Below are 24,535 nucleotides of genomic sequence, written 5' to 3' on the forward strand. Positions count from 1 at the left end.
CTCCAGCAGAAGAAAAAAAAAAAAAAGACGGTCACTTACAGCCATCTTACTGCACTTCTACTGCTTCGTAAGCCGTGTTATTCACCAGTGTTGTTGTCTTTTATTCTGTGGCAGTGCGGCTCTAAAAGAACCGAAATTCAGCTCTTCCCTGCATCGCCGTTACGCTGGGAATTGCAATCCCGGACATCCGCCCAAAACGAATCGTTCATTCCAATCCTACAGTCCTCGCAATATCCCACGTCAGCCACACTCCTGTCGCGAGATCAGACGCACATTGCGCCCGTTTCTTGTGACCAAAGGGAAATCCCCCAATCCAAACACGACCACACGCTTCCACCCCCCCAACGTTTCCATCTTTGCCGCAACGCCATTCACTACACCACCTCCACTTCCACCACTACAGACTAATTCGGCCAACTTATCCGGACTAGACAGACAACCTTAAAGAGAACGGACGATGGTCGAAGGACTTGCCTAGTCGCCTCCAGAAACTACAGAAGCAACAGAAGCGACGCCTCCCATCGAATTCCTCTTCAAGTCCCTGAATTTGATACTTCACAAGACTTGACTCACGGTAAGGATCCCCGTCCTTCCCGCTCTTTGCTTGAAACCTCGCCCCGTCCACCTCCCGCCCACTCCGTTAGCCATTTGATCGACGACCTTTCTGCGGCTGTCTAGCGCCACTGCTGCGAAGCGCCACTGCTGTCGACGGCTCGGGAAGAACATGTTTGAGAGCCTCTTCTTGGCTAACTTCTACCTTCCATAGACGTGCACACTTCAACTTCCGCCAACACATCTTCCCCCGACGACGACGACTCCCTCCCTAGATGGTCCCCAGGCCAAAATTTTCCTCACACCACCCATAGGAAGCCCTACCCACAACGCTAGCATGAGTACTCGCCTCGACCGGAATACCAGAATCCAGTCGAAGAGCCCCTCCCCGTCTCCTCGAGGCACCCAAAATATGGTTCAGACCATCCGCACAGTACCCAGCTTCGAAGCCGTGAGTGACACGAGCTCCGACACCCATTCACGAAACTCTGCCTTCTCCAGCTCCGTCAACAGCAACGCGAGCGGTGTCAGCATGTCATCAAACCACCAAGACAGATCCCCTCCGAGCGTCAAGCTAAAATCCGATTGGAGCAGCAACAGCCTCGGTGACCCCACGGCCAAAGTGAGGGAAGAATCGCCTTCCATGATGGATGACGAGAACCCCGTTGCCGCCGACGCGCAAGGCGGCGCGGGATGGGACTCGACGATCGGCAAAGCGGGACTGGGAAAGACGGGGCGCGTCATCAACAAGCTGGTCAGCGACAACGAGGCTCTCAAGCGCGACATTCAGATCGAGCGGTTACGGGCCGAGGAGGCAAAACAGGCCGCCAAGTTGGTCGAGGACAAGATGGAGCGTTTAATCAGCGACTACGAGAGCCGTCTCCTTGAAGCGAGCGTCACAAAGACCCTCCTGAGTCGCAAGGAGCGCCAGGTCGAGACACTCAACGCAAATGTCGATCTCGAAAAGAAGCGCACCGCAGCTGCGCAGGAAAAGGAGCGCTCTTGGCGCGACGAGATGGAGAAGATGCGCTCCAGCACAACAAAGCAGGTTGAGGACGCCAACACCCACGCCGCACTGATGGAGGGGCGTTATAACGCCATCAGCTCGCACTGGAAGGACCAAGGCGACGAGGTGAAGCGTGCGCACCTGAAGCTCCGCGCCGAGATTGCCGGTCTCGTGGAGGAGAGGAAACGAGACGACGACAAGATCACGGCGCTGAGGGACCTATGCGATCAGCAGGATGGCAACATCAAGGAACTGCGGCGGCAGAAGGAGGAGATGGAGAAGAAGTTTGCGGACTATAAAGAGCAGCAAGAGGTGGCCCTGAAGGACATCAAGGCCGGAGCGGCAGAGCGGGAAGCAGAGCAAGAGAAGCTGCTCGAGGAAACGAGGTCGACGTTGGCCAGGTTGAAATGGGCACTCAACGTCAAGGAGAACGTCAAGGATCTGCTGCAATAATGGCGGTGATCCTTCTACAATTTCTCATCTCACATACCCGAACCCGCCTGTTGACTGCAACCCGCAACCTTCTCCACAGTTCCATCCACGCTTCTAACAAGCCGATACCAACTCCACCCTACCAATATCTACAACCAAAGTCTTGAAAAGACAGATCGTTCAAAGCACGCGGAGGCAGCTGTGCATAACAAACCACAATGGCCTAGAGATAAAAGGCCATCGGATCAGAGTTTCTTCTTTTTTTGTTTTTCCTTTTTTTTTTTTTTCTATTCAATTCTCGGTCGACGGCACGTTCCAGGAAGAGACGCATCACAGAACAGGTAAAACCGGCGGACAGCGGATGGGGCATTTTCTGGATAAAGGGATTGGCTATCCTCTTTCCTTGTTTCCATCCATTCATCAGAGGATCAGCATTGGAGACATTATGGGGGGCTACTACGTCGCCGCATCAGGCACGTTTGGGATTACACCGCTGAGGAAGGGGGCATATTGCAATGTTAACCCCCTCCGTACTTGGTTGATGAACGTCATCAACGAGATACTAGGGTTCGGAGTTATGGCGTCTTTAGGGCGGTTGATACGGGGACACAGAGCGTGTTTCCCCCGTTGATGTCTGTGTTTGCTTGCGTATGGTACTATGAATGTTGTATCTATACGAAGGCGATGTGGACTTTGATTCGGTTTTAGAGTACCTATCCCGGGTTTCCTACGAGTCGTGAAAGAAGGCGTCATTGTTGAGGCATAGTTGATCAAAACGTAGCCATCAAGATTAAAGCAATTAAAAACAGTATATGCAACTTTTTTTCAAATATGTCGTGCTTTTTCCGACCGATAGTGAAGGTATTTGGAAACCTATGACCACCTCCCTGAATAAGTTATGTTTGAGTTCTGCCTCCGATGTCGGTTAAAAGTGCAAGTAATTACACCAAGACCGACTGCGATAATTCTTGATGGGATGTAATTAGGATTTCTTTCCTTTGAATGGCCATAAAGTTTGTTGGAGCCTCTGGTGATGGGACCCATGGGAACTCACAGGCACGCAAAACAATGCCTTTGTCCCTGTCAAATGCCGAAGTGCTTGGTAAGACCCTACCTGACCCCGGATTCTACTTTCTGAATCAAACGTAGAACGGAAGAAACATGTTTCGGTCTACTTTGGTTTGAAGGTGCTGCCTGCACACGAGGCCGTGGCTCGGACGAGGGAGGCGATCGATCGTATGTTCCCTTAGAAAGGGAGACGGAGCCGCCCTTATGGAATTCTATTGAGTATCCGGGGGCTGTAGATGCTTATTCCTCAGGAGCTTCTCTCATTAGTATGAAACACCTGGTAGTTTTACTCGAGTGCTGTTTCTAATGTCTCAATAGACATGCCGATGATTGGTTTACCTGTGGGGAGTGAAGGTGGTTGGCGGGACTGGGCAGCCGCGAACTTCATCGAAACAGCACTTGAGAAATAGGCAGACAACCGGCCGTCCGCTTCCGTCTGGTCTGTTCAATCTTGTAGTTCGTTGCCATTTCTAACCACATATACCGTGCGAATAGAATTGTCTATGGGGCAGATTGAGCGAGAGACCGAGGTAAGCATGTGTAGAGGAGTTGAACCCCGTTTGACTCCCTGAGCATCATTATTGAATCACTCTGTGGCTTTAGCAAGTCATCCAAGTTCTACCTATGCAAGTTTCAATTCCACTATACGATGGCCTTGGTTTTCTACAACATCAAAACTCACCTTGCATCGTCACTCCTCATCCATTGAAAGCAAATTGCAATCGTACTTAATCTGATATGGGAGTTTCACTCATCGAACCACATGAAGCTGTAAATGTGATTAAGTGTGACATTCAGCTATCTCGAGACTCTTCAACACCGATTGTGGCTTCTACTCTTTCATGATCTAGTCTGCGCGATGGCTTCTCCTGACAGTGTGAAAAACACAACTAAGTCATTCCTTGAATAGCCAAAGGCACAATTATTGAACTCTTGAGGTCAACCAATAGTAGATAACAGTTTCGCTAGTCTGTCAACACCAAATATTCCCACAAGTCAAACCTCAGGCCTTCTCGCCAGCCTCTCCCTGAATTCCTCGTTGAATGTTGCAACCGCCACGACGCAGCAGCAGATAGCTCAACCACAATCTTCATCCTCTCCGAAATGAGCTTTGTAAGCTCCATAATCTCCTCCTCAGAGGCGGCAGACATCCCACTCATAAGTCTCCTCTCGTATGTGATCTTTCACAGCCTCTTATCAACCACACCAATCAACCCATCCGCAATTGCACATTGTACTAAGCTCCGTCATCATCTTCCCCAAAAGGTAACCCCGCCACCTGTCATCAGCTCCCTCGACCTTGGGCTCCACTCTAAGGGCTTTACGCTCGAACCTTCGAAGCTCAATGCAACACCAGAAAGAAGACCACCATCGCTGCAGAGCGCAATGATTGCGTCGAGTCTCTCGACCTAGTGTTAGATTTCCATCCCGACGGTGCCCTGCCAGAGTATGACATTTGAGTGGTCAAAAAGGGGGGGAAGCGGTTGGCTTTCATAAGTCTCACCTGCACTAAACCCAACAACTCCTTTGCTTTTGTCACAGTACTACAGTCATCCAGGTTCCATCTTTAGTCTCTCGAGGGCGTGAAAGGCCCCTCTTGCCTTGGAGGCGCCGATGCGCTGCATCTTCTTGCACTCGAATCATAGTCTTATAACGAGCTTCGCAGGCTTGCAGTCACCTTCAATGCGGATTTACTTGGCGTTAGAACCATTTGGTTTAGAATTTTGTTCGTCATAACAGGCGTGTGATGGATGTGAGACTTGATCGGCTTATGAGGCTGGCTTCTTCCACAACAGACTCCATAGTCAGGGAAGGGCAGGTTGCCATGCTCTCCATGGCCTTTTGCGTAGCTTGGGAGCAGTATTCCTACCGCTATAGACTATTTGGAGCAGCTTTTTGTGTTTTGGCTGGAAATAATTGCATCGCAGGTCAGTGTGGAGGCCAGGCTTTCTGCGTCTATAACACCATAAACAAAGGCGGCATTCGTTCATTTACATTTGCCATAAAAGAAGTTTGGGCCTCGCAGTTTCCCCCATTCGTGATTTTCTTTCTAGCCCATCTTCAGCTCGGCTGAGATACCCGAGATTGACGTCGCATCCTTTTACTTGATTTCAGCGTAGCTAGCAACGATGTTGAAAAACAAATGACAAGTCAAGCTTCAGCCCCAAAGAAGTAATACTAACCATCAACATAACCTGAAATCGGATTTGACGACTAGAAATTCAGACTAGCTGACATAGACAATCTTTCTGGCCCCTTAGATTTAGCCGAAATCCGGTCTTGAGTTCTCATGAGTATGTTATCATGGCCAGAGACTACCAACGAACTAGGAAACAGTTTTTTTTTATCATAACGTTAGGTCATTGAGTCCAAATGAGCAAGAGCAATTGTTGTGTTAGCATTATTCGTATAGATGTGAACCTAGTCATTAGTATTCACATTCCTGTGTGTTAAGTTTACCCTTATGTTCGCGTGGATTACATAAGCCCACATATGGGAGTTCTCGTGATCCTGGCCCCAATGTAAATAAAATAGGTATTTCAAAGTTAGTCTCAGTGGCTGGTCCTTGCCAAGCGACACATTGGGGCAAAAGTTCTATTACAAGCCAACCACCTACGAGACATAAGATAAGCTTATCCCATCGAAGGTTGGTTGGCAAGGGGTACATGGTATCCTAAAAAACTGATTTTTGTCAAATTATGAGTATTATGTGGCTAGTACCTTATGTAGAAACAAGGACTTTCAACTGGGCCAAGATGTATCTGTTGTCAACGACCCTCCATAAGATAAACCTTAATTTCAATAAGAGCTTCTATTAGTATCACATAACTTAGGCAGTAGCCTGTACTGCAGTACATAGCGATGGTAGTACCTCTTTGAAGGGAACATAGTTAAGAGGGGTAAGCAGTAGTTTGGTATTTTGTGTTACATGCTGACTATCCTTGCACGCACCCCCTTTTACATGGAACTTATTTATCGCAAAGCAAAGTGATTCCCTTGGAGAAGATGGATCCCACACCCGGGACAAAACCCGCAAGACCACTCGCAATCATACCAACTATTCCGCAGCCACCCGACTGTTCAACCACGGCAGAGGAGAACTCAATCGTCAGACTATCGGCCAGAAGAACCCCATCGCGGTACAAGTTGGCCTTGATAATGGAGGGGACCTTGTGTCCCTTAGAATAATACTGGCACTGAGCAGAGGCGATCGGGCATTGGCATTGCTTGCTAACGGTCGCTGCAACCGCACCGCAGGCTGGCGTTTTCCAGTAAGGAATGCCCTCCTGCCAGGTCAGGCCGTAGCAGTTAGTATAGACATCCCATGCAGTTTTGTCGCTTCCGAGTTGGAGAGATTTCCAGATGGATTGGACAAGAGCTTCGCGAGAGTCGTGAGGACCAAGCCCTGGAACTTTGCCCCATTGTCCATTGACGATGACCTGAGCATTGAGGGTATGGTCGGTGTAATGAGATGTGCATTTGTCGTCGTTGGTGGGATAGGTGTTATCAGTGACAATGCTGTACTGGTTGCCGGTCGCTGCATATATCTTCTGCCAAGTAGTTGCAAAAAGGTCGAGGTTGCCAACATTGACCATCTTGTCGCTGAAGCGAACTTCGACCTTGATGGTTGCGGAAACAACCTGGCCCAGGGCCGCAAGGGCAAAGACAGCTTGCTCGGAAATCTTCATCTATTCGAATATTAGAAACAAAGATGACATCTCAAATCTTGGTAAACATACTGTTGGAGGAAAGCGAGGTCGGTTATGGTGTGATCAGAAAGGCGCTCTTGAAAGTGTGCAATGGAATGTAGAACAAGACCCCAACCACAGCAGATATCTGCGACCTCTTTATAATCATGGGATTCTCTATGATTCAAGCTGTACCAGCGTGAGGGCTTGTCGCAACTTTCGAGTGACGCCGAGTTACCGAGCCTTGCACTCAGTGTATTAGGCCCGGGCAGACCGGTGACCGTAAGCCCCGTCTCGCAAGTCATTCTCCAGGCCGTGTAAGTGATCGTGGGACCTTGTTAATTGCGTCGTTCTTTAGCCCCGGAGGTGTAAGTGGTCGTGATCCCCGTCTCGTACTTCGTGATCCTGCTCGGGACTTCTGCGCGCCCCCCCCAAGTCGTAATCCACATTACCCCTTTCGTCCAAACTTTCTGTTCTCCTGAAAGCCCCCGGGTTCTTGTCAGCAGTTTTGGTCTAGCGTTGCCATTTAATCCAATATGCGCCAGAGGGCTAAAGCACATTGCTCTGGGCCAGACGGGGCTCAAGATACTGACATCGGAGGCCACCTAAGTCAGTAGTTCAAACCTTATGTGAATAATTCAACTAGTACTTCGTAACGACCCCCAAGTTATTGTAGACAAGCTGTTGTTCTTATGGCTATATCCCTGAATATCCGTAATAATTATCGAAGAGCCCTCCTCGGAAAGCCCCTGAGTTGCTGTCTAGACGCCTTCCGCGGCACATTTCCAAGTTATCGCCAAGTCGTATCTTATTAATTGGATGTAAGACTTCTGTCAAGTCAGACCAGGATTGAAGGACTCGTATTTGTTCTGCATCTAAGAAATCGACTTCACAGGTGCGCAAGACGCTGAGGACATTACTCAAGAACACTGAGAAGGCCCAATGATATCCAGTAAACAAAACACGCTTAACCTCTACTGTTAAAAGTGTCGGCTCTCATTAATATATCTAGTAAAGCCCTTAGACACTAATTGGGTGGCATACAATCACCATCAACCAGCTGTACTAGTGTTCTCAGCTGGGATTGAGTCAGTGTAGAAATTGGCATCCATCCCCTAGAAGTGCGCTAAGACGATTCGGAGAAGGGTTTCCGAAGTTCCTATGTCCCGCGGACGGTCTCTGCACGTACCATCGACAAAATCGGCCGAGCCCGCGGAGTTGCATAGGCCTGGATACGAGCCGTGGACACATCGATCAAGATCTCGGCAAAGTGGACATACTCAAGACAGATAATTAATCTGTGCTGGGCGTACGTCACGGAAGCATCGGAACGAGCCTTTTACCGCATTGGTATCAACATACGGCTAGGCTGTCAATAACGAGGTACTCGGGTCAGATCCGAGATGCCGGTCTACGCTTCTAGAACCCACCTAGTAGCACTTAAAGTAGGGTTCGTTGTAGAACGTAAGATTTGCCTGCACTGACCAGAAGATTTCTTCAAGTTCTTTACTTTGATAGAAATAGTAGGCTTCCAGGAAGCCAATAAGCCAAGTCCGCAGTGCCGTAGTATGCCCGAAGAAAAAGGCGATGCAGTCAGTAATCATTTTTATGTGTGTGCTAGCGTCGTTACAGGAGGCTATTGCAGCTAACTACTGTCCGTGTAAGGACAAATGATTCATTTAGTTGATGTTCTCCATCTTGAAGCAGGGAATCCCTATCTCCCGATGAGGCAGTCTAGAATCGTGGCAACTTCCGTCATCAGCTTATAATCGCACAACACAGTAGTAAGAAAGATGCATTGAGTTCTTCCTCTACGTCTTTGTCGTAATGACTTCAGCGAATCACTTACTCCCAAGCCGTAGTGGTTTACAAATTTGGTTGGAGTCAGCTGGGTCAAAAATCGGTCAACATAGCTTTACATCTATAGCCTTAAGCTAGGACCTTCCGTTCGGGAAGGTTATTTTACCTAATTTTCAGTGCATGGGCAGATTGAAAAGCTAAGCGCAACCCTCGTCGGTCTTTTTCGTTGTACTCTCGGGCCGAACGTTGAAATGTTCCACACCTGTTTGCCGTCTTCCGTATTATGGAGACCACCTAGACATGAGTAGTCGGAAACAGATATTGCATTACTCAAACACACATCACCTGGTCTAGAGCGAAGGCGGTGCAAAGTCAAGCAGCGGAGGTTGACCGAGACATGAGATTCGGCCGAGGTGGCTCAAAGGGAAGGCAGTAGATATCAGAGAAGACAACACTTGGTGAAATCATTTAAGGGTCTTGGGGTGGCCCTTATCATCTGTCAAAAGAATTGTGAAAAGCTATCACTACTTGATGTCAAAACACATCATCCGGTTGAGCGCATTGGCGACGTGCAAATATAGGTTTCTAAATCCAACAAAGCGGAACTTGTTTCGTGACTGAGGAAGAAGCATGACTTTAAGGGTCTCATCGAGATGAGCCATAGCCGAAACACCGGCGTAAAGGAAAGTGATTGAAAACTAGCGACGTTGGAGTAAATGTGTAATCTCCTCTGCTCTTGTAGGAAGCAGGCAAATAATAATGTTACGAAGATGTTCTGGCCCGGAAAAGAAGATCTCCAGTTATTCTTGTCATTTTTTGAGGTAAAGCATCTTGAATCATAAAGGCTGGTCATTGAAGAGCTTTGGCATGAAGGTTTGCGGGGCCTTGCCAGCCATCCAGGTTGTCTACATATGTGTCACGAAGAGTTACGATTGGGAACAGCGGTTCTGTAGGTCACGTGGCATACAGCATAGTCTGAAGTTGAGACTGTTATTCATACGCTCAATAGCGGGCGTCAGTTTGGTTAATAGAAAAAAGCAAACTTTCCCTCTTGAGACGAGACTCCCCATGGTTGCGGATTTTCCTGTTCGTGACAACATATGGCAGCTAACCACTCAAGGTTGGCACCCCTGCTCACCAGCCAAAGCAAATTGAACTGCTGCCTGGAATCCTTCAGGTCCTGTTCCGCAATTAACGTAGTGATAGTGACGCACTGCTGAATTGATGGTTTTTCTAACTGAAAACCTCCCTTTACAACCTTCGAAATACGCGAGAAGTTTTCTGTCGTATTTCAATGGGAGACATGGTCGATCAGTAAGTCTAGGTTCTGTCGGGGTAGCTCTCGTGGCTCTGTAGAGACGACTGAATTGAAAAGTGACTTAGGCCAAAGTTGCCTTCAATCATTGATCAGAACGACTTGGAACTGAGGAAAGCCAAAATTTTGTTATATATGCTAGCGTCGGTTGTTCCCGATCAGACTGCATTCAGAAAGCTTAAATAGGATCGCGTTCTGGACTGGTATTCTTGATCCAGTACACAACAAACATTACATTGTTGAAATGATAAAAGCAGTTGCTGCTGTTCGGCTTTAACCCCTCAAAACAATCGCTCATATCAGAAATCACCCAATGGACTGGGTCCTGCCATTCCCGGGGGCTGGTTTTTCGCTTGCTCCAGGCAACCAACATACTCATGCAGGGCTGATTAATGACAAGGGTTCCATTAAGCTCATTGATTAGGTAGACGTTACGATTGCCGCTTTACGGTCATGGCTTGCGCAGTTGCAGAAGTCTGCCTATTTCTAATTAACTTTAAATCGTGAGCCTTTAAAATCAGTTTGCAACATGATTTCTAATATCAGCAAGAAGTGTGCTTGAAGAGGAAGCCTGATCTGATCTGTATGAAACAAATGCCGATTGTCGGTTTTCGCAACTCGTAACTGCACACAACTGGGTTATGTGGACGAAGGATTCCACGCTGCGAGCTCAGCCCAGCGCGTTCCTCAAAACAGCATTTCAGCTCAATCCTTCAGCCCCAGCCAATTTCCCAAGAGAGTAGTATGCTTTACGCTTTCCAATGAAATAATCAAGTCAAGAAAGCCTGACGCAGTTATCGTCATATTTCCCTTCAAGGCCATTGTTGCGATAGTTGGAATACGGAGTCGTGTGGCACTTCCAGCCATACGCCCGCCAGGCTGAGAGGCCTAAGCCTCCCAGACCCACGTGATAGGCCAAGGGGGAATATCCCTACCTTCTAGTTAACAATACTACTTTCAACTATCATAAACTATCGATTAGAACTAATTTACTATTATTTATTATTAACGAACGGAATTCCGTTTCACCCCTTGTAAAACCTATACTAATTAGTAGTAAACCTTATAGTTGCTATTAATTTAGTTAACTTTATAATTACTATTCTGCTACGGATAAACCGTAGATTAGTAAGGTTAATACTAAAAGAGACGACTTCTTAAACTAGATACCTAAGCCTAGGTAAAAGTAAGGATTTCGTACTAACGAGAGAAGAAGCGAAAGTAACTAAGGTCTACGGAAACTAGTAGAAGAAAGCTTCTTTTCCTCGAATCTACTAGCAATCCGATTATTCGAGTAACCTAAGGATTGCTATGCTTACCTTAGGCAGGATAAGGTTAATTATAGCTAATTATCGCTAGTAAAAGCGTTTTATTACGCGTTTTTAATTACTAGAAGAAGAGACCTACCGAATCGATAGTCTTCTAACCTTTTTACGTTATAAAGGCAAAGATTTATAAATCTTATAAAGGATAATAACTTCCTTAACTATAACTATCCTCTACGCGCGGTACTAATCACGAGGCGCCTGCTAGTTTCTTAATAAATCCCTAGACAAGGTGCTAACCGCAAGGCGCCTGCTATAAAAAACCTCCCTACTAAAAGAAGAAGAATATGTTAAAAAGCAAGCAGAGACTACTAGTAGTAATCCGCCTATATAGCTATACGTATACGCTTCCGAAGCTACGGCTTAAGAGAAATATACGTAGTTATAAGCATTATAAGGCTAACTATCTACTAGATTCTAAACTTCCTAATAGTAAGGAGCAAAGCCTAAAGCAAGAAAGAAAGATTTACGAGAGAATCTATAATAAAACTCTCTCCCTACTAATTCGAGACCTATATATACCCTTATACCCCTCGAGAATATTAGTAAGAACGGCGCCGACGGAAATAAACGATAAACCGACGAAAATCCCTAATTTTACGATTCTTTCCCCTTAGAATCGTAATATCCCGAATCGTCTTTTAACTCTTACTTTTAAGCTTATATCTTATACTAATCGTAGCTAACGCTATTAAGGATTAGAATTTAAGATTCTAAATAGAAGTAATCTTTTTATACTATTAGAATAAAGCGAAATTTATAAGAAGGATTGCTTATAAGCAGCGTTACTACTAAAAGCTAATTAATAGTCCTTATCTTATAGAGAATCGAAAGTATAATCGATCTAGTAGTATAAGGCAACTAGGCAATCGACCTTATAAACGCTAGCTTATAGCAACTAGGTTCCTATATAGGTTTCCTACTTAAGACTTATAAGAAGAGGAATCTTATAAGCCTTAAGCTATAGAACGAAGTTTCTCCCGATTTCGCCGACTAGTTAGAAGAAGACTTCTAAAACGTACCTCCCCTAATCCTACGATTCTTCAGAGACTATTTAATTAGTAATAGCGTCTACGTCGAAATAGATAGTAAGAAAATCTCGAAAAACATAGCATTAGCTTTTAAAAAGGAAGAATTCTACTACTAGTTACCTTAAGAACTTAAACAAAGCGTTAAGAGATATTGCAACCTAAAAGCTTTAATAAAAGACCCCGAATTCTACGAAGAGATTACGAGACTAATAATAATAGCTAACAGTATAAGAGGAAAAGTCAAACCAACCCTATAGCTACCTCCTTTATAAGAATAATAATAGTAGTAACTACTATACTAACCGCTATATCTTATAGTCTCTCTATTAATAGACTTCTAACTATACGAGTTAATAAACTGTATCGGAAAGTAATTAATAAAATTTACAAAACTATACCCCGACGATATAAAATATAGCGGCGATATATACGATATACTTAAAAAGAAGATACTAGTATTCGTAGATTACTATAAAATGCTAGGAATTTACACCTCCTAATATAACAAGGTACTTCCCCTAATACTAAAAGGAATAGCTAAAACCTACTTCTACGCCTTGATTAAAGTAATTAACCTATAGCCTAACTTCGAGACTATAATCAACTAATTAAAATTATACTTTAAGACTAGGGAAAGGCAATAAGCATACGTTACGTAGTAGAATATAACTACTCTTCTCTAAATTATTCGTAATAACCTTAGAAAGACTAAATCAGAGTATTTTAATATACTATATAACAAATTAAGCAAGATTTAGCCTAGTTTGCTATAATAAGATTATAACGACCGATCCCTCTATACCTAACTTCTATACGCTTATAGAGATATTCTAAAGTATATAATAGCGTTATTTATACCGGCTAAGACGTACGAGGGACTTCGTAGCTAATTAATCTCGTCGATCGAGACAGCTACCTATCTTAACTAATAATAATTTAATATAATAGCTAACCTACTAAAGCAGTACTAGACTGATAGAACTTTTAATAGTCGAAGGCGTTATTTACGATATAGTCGTTTATTACAAAGTCGATTATTACGAGGAAGAAGCCGTAATAAACCCTTATTACTACTAACGCCTAAGAAGTATTACGTATATAGAAAACCTAACTACTAGTTAACTAAACATACTATAGAAGAGAGACGAAAAGCATATAAGAAGTTTAAAACTACTTAATATGCCTAGGATACGTTACTTCTAGCATATAGCTAATTTCTTATCTAATACGAGGGTTTCGACGGGTTAGACTTATAACCTACCGCCGAAGACCCTTAGTAATACTACTACGTAACTAAACAAACTAGTAAAAGTAACGAAGAGGAAGAGACCGGTAGCGAAAGTCAATTCTAAGTTACTACTTATTTTACTATAATAGTAATTAATAGCAATAAGATCGCTACGATCCTAGCAGACTAGTTAACCCGCTATGCTATTACGAAAGAAGACCTCTTCCGCAACTAACTAGAACTGAAAAAGCTACCTTCGTAATTTATACTCGAGGGATGCTACTCTACCTAAAACTTCTAAGGGATTATGCCTGACTTAGGCATAGCAGGATTCTTAACCGCTAGCTACTTATAATTCGTAGCCTTATAATAAATTTATAAAGGAATTACGTTAAATACTAAGGCGGCTAGCAGCATTATAGTAAAATTCGGCGATAAGATACTACTAGAGTCTATAGGGACTACTAAAGTACTAACGCCGTTTAGAAGCGTTAAATTTTACGTTATTAAGACTAATACTCCCTTCCTTATATACCTAGGAGATATAGACCGATTAAAAGTCTACTTTAATAACGTTACGAATACCCTTATCTAAGGAAATAAGGTCGTACTTATTATTCGTAAATAAGGCTACCTATAGTTATTACTTAATAAGGAGAAACTACTTACTTAGAACTACCTTATAGATGCTAAATTGCGATAGGTTTACTATTGCTTTAGATACTTATCTATTTAACGATTATACAAAGTATTTTAGAAGGCTAGCTACTTAGTTAAAATTACGGTAATTAAGCAACTATCGAAAGTCTACTATCAATACTAAATATACATACTAGCGCTATTATAGTTTAAATTTACGTTATAAAACGATTACGAATTTAACTACGAGGTTATCGCCGATATAATATACCTTAAAGGTAATAAACCGGTTTTCTACGTCGTCGATACTGCTACGGCGTTTAACGCTACCTAGTTCCTTAAAGACATTTCTACGAAAGCTATTTAGGAAGCCTTACGCCTCTGCTAGATAGATATATATTAGGGACCCCTAGACTAGCTAGTTACTAACGCTAGAATAAACTTCTGCTTAATAGAATTCCGAAACGCGGCGAAAGGAATAGTAATTAAAATTAAGGAAATTCCTATAGAAGCTTATAATAGTATTAAGAAAGTTAAACAATACTATATACTTCTAAGGAAGGCATACGAAATTATTAAAGTAAAAGACTTAATAATTACGCTAGAATTAGTATTTTAAATAGTAGTTAAAGTAGTTAACGATACTACTAGCCTAAACGGAATAATGCTAATACTCTTAGTATTTGGCTTATACCTATAAATTACCGACGATTTACTACTATCTCCTGAAGTTATAAGGTAGGCGAAAGCGATTAAGAAGGCGATAAGCAAAGTATATAAACTTTACGTAAGGCGATAGGTAGCAAAAGCTATTACTACCTGTAATAGCCTTAATATAAAGCTAATTATTAATTTACTACTATGGTTATAAGTATAAGTATAGCGCGAAAAGAAGGACTAGACTAGACTATTTACTTTAGCAGCTATAAATAGCGAAACCTATACTATCGATATGCTATATAGTCTAAAGACCTTCTAGTTTACTATAGTTAAACTATACTATAAAGATCTTGATTAACTACCTAATTCTATCGCTATGCTAGAAGAAGAAGAACCTAAAGCTAAGATACTATAGTAGGAAGTAGTACGCGACGAAATTATCGTCGCTAGCAAAGGTAGTAAACCGGACAAACCGCAAGAGGCACCGGAGCTACCGAGAAGACGCCTAGGCAGACCCTAGAAGAAACTACTACTAATTACCTACTTTATAAAGGAATTTAATAATAACCCGGATTATTAATAAATATTCCTATCGATTAAGGAGTAAGTAGACGAAGAATTAGTAATTAAACTACGACGAGAAGGTATTATTATTATACTAAGCAAACCGTTTAAATAGTTAACTAAATAAGAGATTAATAGCCTTATTGCTAGAGGAGTATTTAAATTTACTTAGTTTAATAAGAGAAGGTATTAAAACGTACGAATCTTCCGATCTCGTATCGTTAACAAAGTTAAAGGTAAAATAACCGAACCTTATAAGAAATCGAGACTTATAATATAGGGTTATGCTAACGATAGTAAGAAGGCTATATTAACCTAATTACTAACGATTTAGTAAGCAAGTTAATAGCTAATTCTATTAATTACCTTGTTATTCTTACGAGAAGGGAAATAACTATAGCTTCGAGATATTATATAAGCCTACGTTTAATCCTCTATAAGGCTTAATTATACTATTCTCGCCTACCTACCGAAGCAAATTCAAGACTAGTACCTAAAAGGGATTATTATAAAGGTTGTAAAGCCTTTATACGGAATCGTAGAAGCTAGAACCTACTAGTAGGTAACGTATTATAAGCATTATAAAAAGAATCTCTAGATAGTTACTTCTTTATATGATCTATACTTATTAATCTTATCTATCGAAAATCTATACTTTAGCTATATTAGTATATAAACCGATAATACCCTTAGTTTGTTAGATAAGGCGTTTTTATAATTAGAAGACAAATAGTTAGAAAAAGTAGCTTTTATAATAAAAGTAAAAAATATCTTTATAATTAACAAACCCTTCTAATTTAATAGAGGGATAATCGCGCTGTCAACCGATAATTCGATTAATTTAAAGCAAAAGGGATAAGCTAAGAAGTTACGATATATTAAGACTACTAAACCTAACTTAAAATAGCAATATATCGAACAATATGCTAGAAGGGCGTATATTGCGTTAATTTGCTAACCTAAGGCTTGTTTCAATTTATCTACTACTACCTAATACTAAGACCCTTTGCTAGAAGCGATAAAAGTACTAAATCAATAGATTCGATAGTAAATAAAATCGCCTAACCGAGGAATAACATTTATCCTACTTAACTTTATAATAGCTAAGCTATTTGTTTTTGTTAATAGGTTGTTTGCTAATAACTATAACCTTTCCTCCTAATTAAGGTTTCTAATTATCCTAGCTAACGATACTTCCTCTAATAGTAATAATAGAGAATTTACGATTTATAATAACCTTGTTTATTATAGCTTTACGAAGAATAAATAAGTTACCTATAGCGTATTAGCGTTAGAGATCTACGGGATAGTCGCTAGCGTCGATATAGCCTACGCCCTCGTTATAACCCTAGTAATAATTACTAACTACCTTAACCTATTAACGATTTAGATAGTTGTCTATACCAATTCTTATTCGCTATATAAGTATCTTGTAAAGCTAGGCATTATTAAAGAAAAGCGACTTATAATCGATATTATAGCGTTAAAACAATCGTACAAAAGACGAGAACTATAAGAAATTCGTTAGATTAACGGCGAAGACAACCTTACTAATGCTTTTACGAAAAGCAAACTAAATCAAGCCTTCGAGAGATTCGTTAATAGCAATATAATAACGATACGTATAGAGGGATAGGTAACAAGACCGTAACTACGGGAGAAAGTAGGGATAGGAAGCCGAATTAACGAGGAGACGGAATTATATAGGGATAACGTATTCTAACCGCTTCAATACTATAAAAAGAGAGTTTCCAGTATTACGATAGTTAGAATACGGAATCGTATAGTACTTCTAGCTATACGCCTGCCAGGCTGAGAGGCCTAAGCCTCCCAGACCTACGTGATAGGCCAAGGGGGAATATCCCTACCTTCTAGTTAATAATACTACTTTCAACTATTATGAACTATCGATTAGAACTAATTTACTGTTATTTGTTATTAACGAACGGAATTCCGTTTTACCCCTTGTAAAACTGTTGGAACGGTAGGTAGGAATCTCGTAGATAGTACGATATCCTTATAACAGGGTATTAGAGTAAGGGAACTTGTACTTATGAAGTAGAGCTTTAATAGTAAAGAATGTATAGGCTTATATTGAAGCTGAGTTGGTTGAGGAACTAATAGCTAGCTAAGGGAGAGAATTAGGCTAGTTATATAGTAGTATAACGTCGCCTATAATAGCTAATATAGGAAGCTATAAGCTAGGTTTAGTATACGTAAGTATATACGTCAACTAGCTTATAAAGCAGCTTATAAATCAGACTAGAATTTTCTTTAACTAAATAGACTTTTAGATAAGGTTAAAGAGAGTATTCCATAGGGATCTGAATGTCATATGTTTAAACTAGCAAGCAGCCATTCTTAGCTAGTTACTTTTGTAAGTCCTACTAAGTCTTAGATAAGACTAAGTAGGATAAATAAGTAAAATAGAAGTATAATATACTTATACTTCTAACAAAAACCTATATATTAACACCGTCGGGAACATGTTCCTCGACTGTTGAAAGGTACTTAAAGCTTTTGCCCCTATCATCCGAATAGGATACGGAGATGCGGAAATATGTGTAGTGAAGATCGTCGCCGGTGCGGTCGTGGTTGCGGTAAGCGTATAGGATGCGGCTACTAGGTAGCTGGATTGGGAACGTATTATCAATGTCGTGCTTTGCAATCTCGCCGCGAAAAACCTCCCTAATCCGCTTCTAGGACTGTGCACCGTCGGTAGACCGAATCATACGAAGGATCTTTGTCGAACCCTCGGTTGCAGCGTAACCTCTAATGAGACTTCCGTTATTCATGAAGTTAACGCGGATATATTCGCTATGTGGGTCGATTACAACGGGTTCTCCAGCCTTGACGACGCGACTAGGTAGGCGTTTTTCGAGATAGACTGGTATGCTGGCTCTAAGGCCGACAAAGGCTAGGGTTGCGACTAATGTCTTAATAAGGTCGAATATTATAGTTAGGTATTTAAAGATATCGGAATGTGCTACTGATCGACTACCAAAGTAATTAGATATGGCTGTAGATGTTTCTTTATATACTGCCTACTTTATCTAGTTAAGCTTTACAATAGCTTGATAGTCTTGATTATTGTATTATAGTTGTTTTACGATAGCTATAGGTTTTATAAGGGGTGAAACGGAATTCCGTTTGTTAATAATAAATAATAGTAAATTGGTTCTAATCGATAGTTTATGATAGTTGAAAGTAGTGTTGTTAACTAGAAGGTGGGGATATTCCCCCTTGGCCTGTTACGTAGGTCTGGGAGGCTTAGGCCTCTCAGCCTGGCAGGCGTATAGCTAGAAGTACTATACGATTCCGTATTCTAACTATCGTAATACTGGAAACTCTCTTTTTATAGTATTGAAGCGGTTAGAATACGTTATCCCTATATAATTCCGTCTCCTCGTTAATTCGGCTTCCTATCCCTACTTTCTCCCGTAGTTACGGTCTTGTTACCTATCCCTCTATACGTATCGTTATCGTATTACTATTAACGAATCTCTCGAAGGCTTGATTTGGTTTGCTTTTCGTAAGGGTATTAACAAGGTTGTCTTCGCTATTAATCTAACGAATTTCTTATAGTTCTCGTCTTTTATACGATTATCTTAATACTATAATATCGATTATAAGTCGCTTTTTTTTAGTAATGCCTAGCTTTACGAGATACTTGTATAGCGAATAAGAATCGGTATAGATAACTATCTAAATCGTTAGTAGGTTAAGGTAGTTAGTAATTATTACTAGGGTTATAGCGAGGGCGTAGGCTATATCAACGCTAGCGACTATCTTATAGATCTCTAACGCTAATACGCTACGGGTAACTTATTTACTCTTCGTAAAGCTATAATAAACAAGGTTACCGTAAATCGTAAATTCTCCGTTATTATTATTAGAAGAAGTATCGTTAGCTAGGATGATTAGAAACCTTAATTAGGAGGAAAGGTTATAGTTATTAGCAAACAACCTGTTAACGAAAACAAATAGCTTAGCTATTATAAGGTTAAGTAGGATAAACATTATTCCTCGGTTAAGCGATTCTATTTGCTATCGAATCCGTTAATTTAGTACTTTTATTGCTTCTAGCGAAGGGTCTTAGTATTAAGTAGTAGTAGATAAATCGAAACAAGCCTCGGGTTAGCAAATTAACGCAATATACGCCCTTCTAGCATATTGTTCGATATATTGCTATTTTAAGTTAGGTTTAGTAGTCTTAATATATCGTAACTTCTTAGCTTATCCCTTTTGCTTTAAATTAATCGAATTATCGGTTGACAGCGCGATTATCCCTCTATTAAATTAGAAGGGTTTGTTAATTATAAAGATATTTTTACTTTTATTATAAAAGCTACTTTTTCTAACTATTTGTCTTCTAATTATAAAAACGCCTTATCTAACAAACTAAGGGTATTATCGGTTTATATACTAATATAGCTAAAGTATAGATTTTCGATAGATAAGATTAATAAGTATAGATCATATAAAGAAGTAACTATCTAGAGATTCTTTTTATAATGCTTATAATACGTTACCTACTAGTAGGTTCTAGCTTCTACGATTCCGTATAAAGGCTTTACAACCTTTATAATAATCCCTTTTAGGTACTAGTCTTGAATTTGCTTCGGTAGGTAGGCGAGAATAGTATAATTAAGCCTTATAGAGGATTAAACGTAGGCTTATATAATATCTCGAAGCTATAGTTATTTCCCTTCTCGTAAGAGTAACAAGGTAATTAATAGAATTAGCTATTAACTTGCTTACTAAATTGTTAGTAATTAGGTTAATATAGCCTTCTTACTATCGTCGGCATAACCCTATATTATAAGTCTCGATTTCTTATAAGGTTCGGTTATTTTACCCTTAACTTTATTAACGATACGAGATCGGAAGATTCGTACGTTTTAATACCTTCTCTTATTAAACTAAGTAAATTTAAATACTCTTCTAGCAATAAGGCTGTTAATCTCTTATTTAGTTAACTATTTAAACGGTTTGCTTAGTATAATAATAATACCTTCTCGTCGTAGTTTAATTACTAATTCTTCGTCTACTTACTCCTTAATCGATAGGAATATTTATTAATAATCCGGGTTATTATTAAATTCCTTTATAAAGTAGGCGATTAGTAGTAGTCTCTTCTAGGGTCTGCCTGGGCGTCTTCTCGGTAGCTCTGGTGCCTCTTGCGGTTCGTCCGGTTTACTACCTCTGCTAGCGACAATAATTTCGTCGCGTACTACTTCCTACTATAGTATCTTAGCTTTAGGTTCTTCTTCTTCTAGCATAGCGATAGAATTAGGTAGTTAATCAGGATCTTTATAATATAGTTTAACTATAATAGACTAGAAGGTTTTTAGACTATATAGCATATTGATAGTATAGGTTTCGCTATTTATAGCTACTAAAGTAAATAGTCTAGTCTAGCCCTTCTTTTCGCGCTATACTTATACTTATAACCATAGTAGTAAATTAATAATTAGCCTTATATCAAGGCTATTACGGGTAGCGATAGCTTTTACTACCTATCGCCTTGCGTAAAGTTTATATACTTTGCTTATCGCCTTCTTAATCGCTTTCGCCTGCCTTATAACTTCGGGAGATAGTAGTAAATCGTCGGTAATTCGTAGGTATAAGCCGAATACTAAGAGTATTAGCATTATTCCGTTTAGGCTAGTAGTATCGTTAACTGCTTTAACTACTATTTAAAATGCTAATTCTAGCGTAATTATTAAGTCTTTTATTTTAATAATTTCGTACGCTTTCCTTAGAAGTATATAGTATTATTTAACTTTCTTAATACTATTATAAGCTTCTATAGGAATTTCCTTAATTTTAATTACTATTCCTTTCGCCGCGTTTCGGAATTCTATTAAGCAGAAGTTTATTCTAGCGTTAGTAACTAGCTAGTCTAGGGGTCCCTAATATATATCTATCTAGCAGAGGCGTAAGGCTTCCTAAATAGCTTTCGTAGAAATGTCTTTAAGGAACTAGGTAGCGTTAAACGCCGTAGCAGTATCGACGACGTAGAAAACCGGTTTATTACCTTTAAGGTATATTATATCGGCGATAACCTCGTAGTTAAATTCGTAATCGTTTTATAACGTAAATTTAAACTATAATAGCGCTAGTATGTATATTTAGTATTGATAGTAGACTTTCGATAGTTGCTTAATTACCGTAATTTTAACTAAGTAGCTAGCCTTCTAAAATACTTTGTATAATCGTTAAATAGATAAGTATCTAAAGCAATAGTAAACCTATCGCAATTTAGCATCTATAAGGTAGTTCTAAGTAAGTAGTTTCTCCTTATTAAGTAATAACTATAGGTAGCCTTATTTACGAATAATAAGTACGACCTTATTTCCTTAGATAAGGGTATTCGTAACGTTATTAAAGTAGACTTTTAATCGGTCTATATCTCCTAGGTATATAAGGAAGGGAGTATTAGTCTTAATAACGTAAAATTTAACGCTTCTAAACGGCGTTAGTACTTTAGTAGTCCCTATAGACTCTAGTAGTATCTTATCGCCGAATTTTACTATAATGCTGCTAGCCGCCTTAGTATTTAACGTAATTCCTTTATAAATTTATTATAAGGCTACGAATTATAAGTAGCTAGCGGTTAAGAATCCTGCTATGCCTAAGTCAGGCATAATCCCTTAGAAGTTTTAGGTAGAGTAGCATCCCTCGAGTATAAATTACGAAGGTAGCTTTTTCAGTTCTAGTTAGTTGCGGAAGAGGTCTTCTTTCGTAATAGCATAGCGGGTTAACTAGTCTGCTAGGATCGTAGCGATCTTATTGCTATTAATTACTATTATAGTAAAATAAGTAGTAACTTAGAATTGACTTTCGCTACCGGTCTCTTCCTCTTCGTTACTTTTACTAGTTTGTTTAGTTACGTAGTAGTATTACTAAGGGTCTTCGGCGGTAGGTTATAAGTCTAACCCGTCGAAACCCTCGTATTAGATAAGAAATTAGCTATATGCTAGAAGTAACGTATCCTAGGCATATTAAGTAGTTTTAAACTTCTTATATGCTTTTCGTCTCTCTTCTATAGTATGTTTAGTTAACTAGTAGTTAGGTTTTCTATATACGTAATACTTCTTAGGCGTTAGTAGTAATAAGGGTTTATTACGGCTTCTTCCTCGTAATAATCGACTTTGTAATAAACGACTATATCGTAAATAACGCCTTCGACTATTAAAAGTTCTATCAGTCTAGTACTGCTTTAGTAGGTTAGCTATTATATTAAATTATTATTAGTTAAGATAGGTAGCTGTCTCGATCGACGAGATTAATTAGCTACGAAGTCCCTCGTACGTCTTAGCCGGTATAAATAACGCTATTATATACTTTAGAATATCTCTATAAGCGTATAGAAGTTAGGTATAGAGGGATCGGTCGTTATAATCTTATTATAGCAAACTAGGCTAAATCTTGCTTAATTTGTTATATAGTATATTAAAATACTCCGATTTAGTCTTTCTAAGGTTATTACGAATGATTTAGGGAAGAGTAGTTATATTCTACTACGTAACGTATGCTTATTGCCTTTCCCTAGTCTCGAAGTATGATTTTAATTAGTTAATTATAGTCTCGAAGTTAGGCTATAGGTTAATTACTTTAATCGAGGCGTAGAAGTAGGTTTTAGCTATTCTTTTTAGTATTAAGAGAAGTGCCTTGTTATATTAAGAGGTATAAATTCCTAGTATTCTATAGTAATCTACGAATACTAGTATCTTCTTTTCGAGTATATCGTATATATTGCTACTATATTTTATATCGTTAGGGTATAGTTTCGCGAATTCTATTAATTGCTTTCCGATACGGTTTGTTAACTCGTATAGTTAGAAGTCTATTAACAGAGAGACTATAGGATATAGCGGTCGGTAAGGTAGTTACTACTATTGTTATTCTTATAGAGGAGGTAGCTATAGGGTTAGTTTGACTTTTCCTCCTATACTATTAGCTATTATTGCCGGTCTCGTAATCTCTTTATAGAATTTAAGGTCTTTTATTAAAGCCTTTAGGTTGCGATATCTCTTAACGCCTTGTTCGAGTTCTTAAGGTAACTAGTAGTAGAATTCTTCCTTTTTAAAGGCTAATGCTACGTTTTTCGAGATTTTCTTACTATCTATTTCGATATAGATGCCGTTACCGATTAAATAGTTTTTAAAAAATCGTAAGATTAAGGGAGGTATGTTCTAGAAGTCTTTTTCTAACTAGTTAGCGAAATCGGGAGAAACTTCGTTCTATAGCTTAAGGCTTATAAGATTCCTCTTCTTATAAGTCTTAAGTAGGAAACCTATATAGGAACCTAGTTGCTATAAGCTAGCGTTTATAAGGTCGATTGCCTAGTTGCCTTATACTACTAGATCGATTATACTTTCGATTCTCTATAAGATAAGGACTATTAATTAGCTTTTAGTAGTAACGCTGCTTATAAGCAATCCTTCTTATAAATTTCGCTTTATTCTAATAGTATAAAAAGATTACTTCTATTTAGAATCTTAAATTCTAATCCTTAATAGCGTTAGCTACGATTAGTATAAGATATAGGCTTAAAAGTAAGAGTTAAAAGACGATTCGGGATATTACGATTTTAAAAGGAAAGAATTATAAAATTAAGGATTTTCGTTAGTTTGTCGTTTATTTCCGTCGGCGCTATTCTTACTAATATTCTTAAAAGGTATAAAGGTATATATAGGTCTCGAATTAATAAGGAGAGAGTTTTACTATAGATTTTCTTATAAATCTTTCTTTCTCGCTTTAGGCTTCGCTCTTTACTATTAAGAAGTTTAGAATCTAGTAGATAGTTAGCCTTATAATGCTTATAACTACGTATATTTCTCTTAAGCTATAGCCTCGGAAGTATATACGTATAGCTATATAAGCGGATTACTACCGGTAGTCTCTACTTGCCTTTCGGCATATTCTTCTTCTAGTAGGAAGGTTTTTTATAACAAGCACTTCGCAGTTAGTACCTTATCTAGGGATTTATTAAGAAACTAGCAGGCGCTTCGTAATTAGCATTATACGTAGGGGATAGTTATAGTTAAAGAAGTTATTATCCTTTATAAGATTTGTAAATCTTCGCCTTTATAGCGTAAAGAAGTTAGAAGACTATTAATTCGGTAGGTCTTTTCTTCTAGTAATTAAAAACGCGTAATAGAATATTCTTACTAGTAATAATTAGCTACGATTAACCTTATCCTACCTAAGGTAAGTA

At 39.7% G+C, this 24,535-nt stretch overlaps 2 protein-coding genes across 2 annotated transcripts; one reads left to right on the top strand and one right to left on the bottom strand.

Annotated features, from left to right (window-relative positions):
• Positions 1-889: 889 nt before the first annotated feature.
• Positions 890-2,011, top strand: CTRU02_208646 (uncharacterized protein; the record flags this gene model as incomplete). Its single annotated transcript, XM_036733278.1, has 1 exon — positions 890-2,011. The coding sequence occupies one exon, from the start codon at positions 890-892 to the stop codon at positions 2,009-2,011; it is 1,122 nt and encodes a 373-aa protein (XP_036575035.1).
• Positions 2,012-6,027: 4,016 nt separating this feature from the next.
• On the bottom strand, positions 6,028-6,747 carry CTRU02_208647 (uncharacterized protein; the record flags this gene model as incomplete). The annotated part of the gene is made up of 1 exon (XM_036733279.1): positions 6,028-6,747. The coding sequence occupies one exon, from the start codon at positions 6,745-6,747 to the stop codon at positions 6,028-6,030; it is 720 nt and encodes a 239-aa protein (XP_036575036.1).
• Positions 6,748-24,535: the final 17,788 nt, after the last annotated feature.

This window comes from Colletotrichum truncatum, assembly GCF_014235925.2.
Source record: "Colletotrichum truncatum strain CMES1059 chromosome Unknown Contig_0005, whole genome shotgun sequence".
NCBI classification, from domain to species: Eukaryota; Fungi; Ascomycota; class Sordariomycetes; order Glomerellales; family Glomerellaceae; genus Colletotrichum; species Colletotrichum truncatum.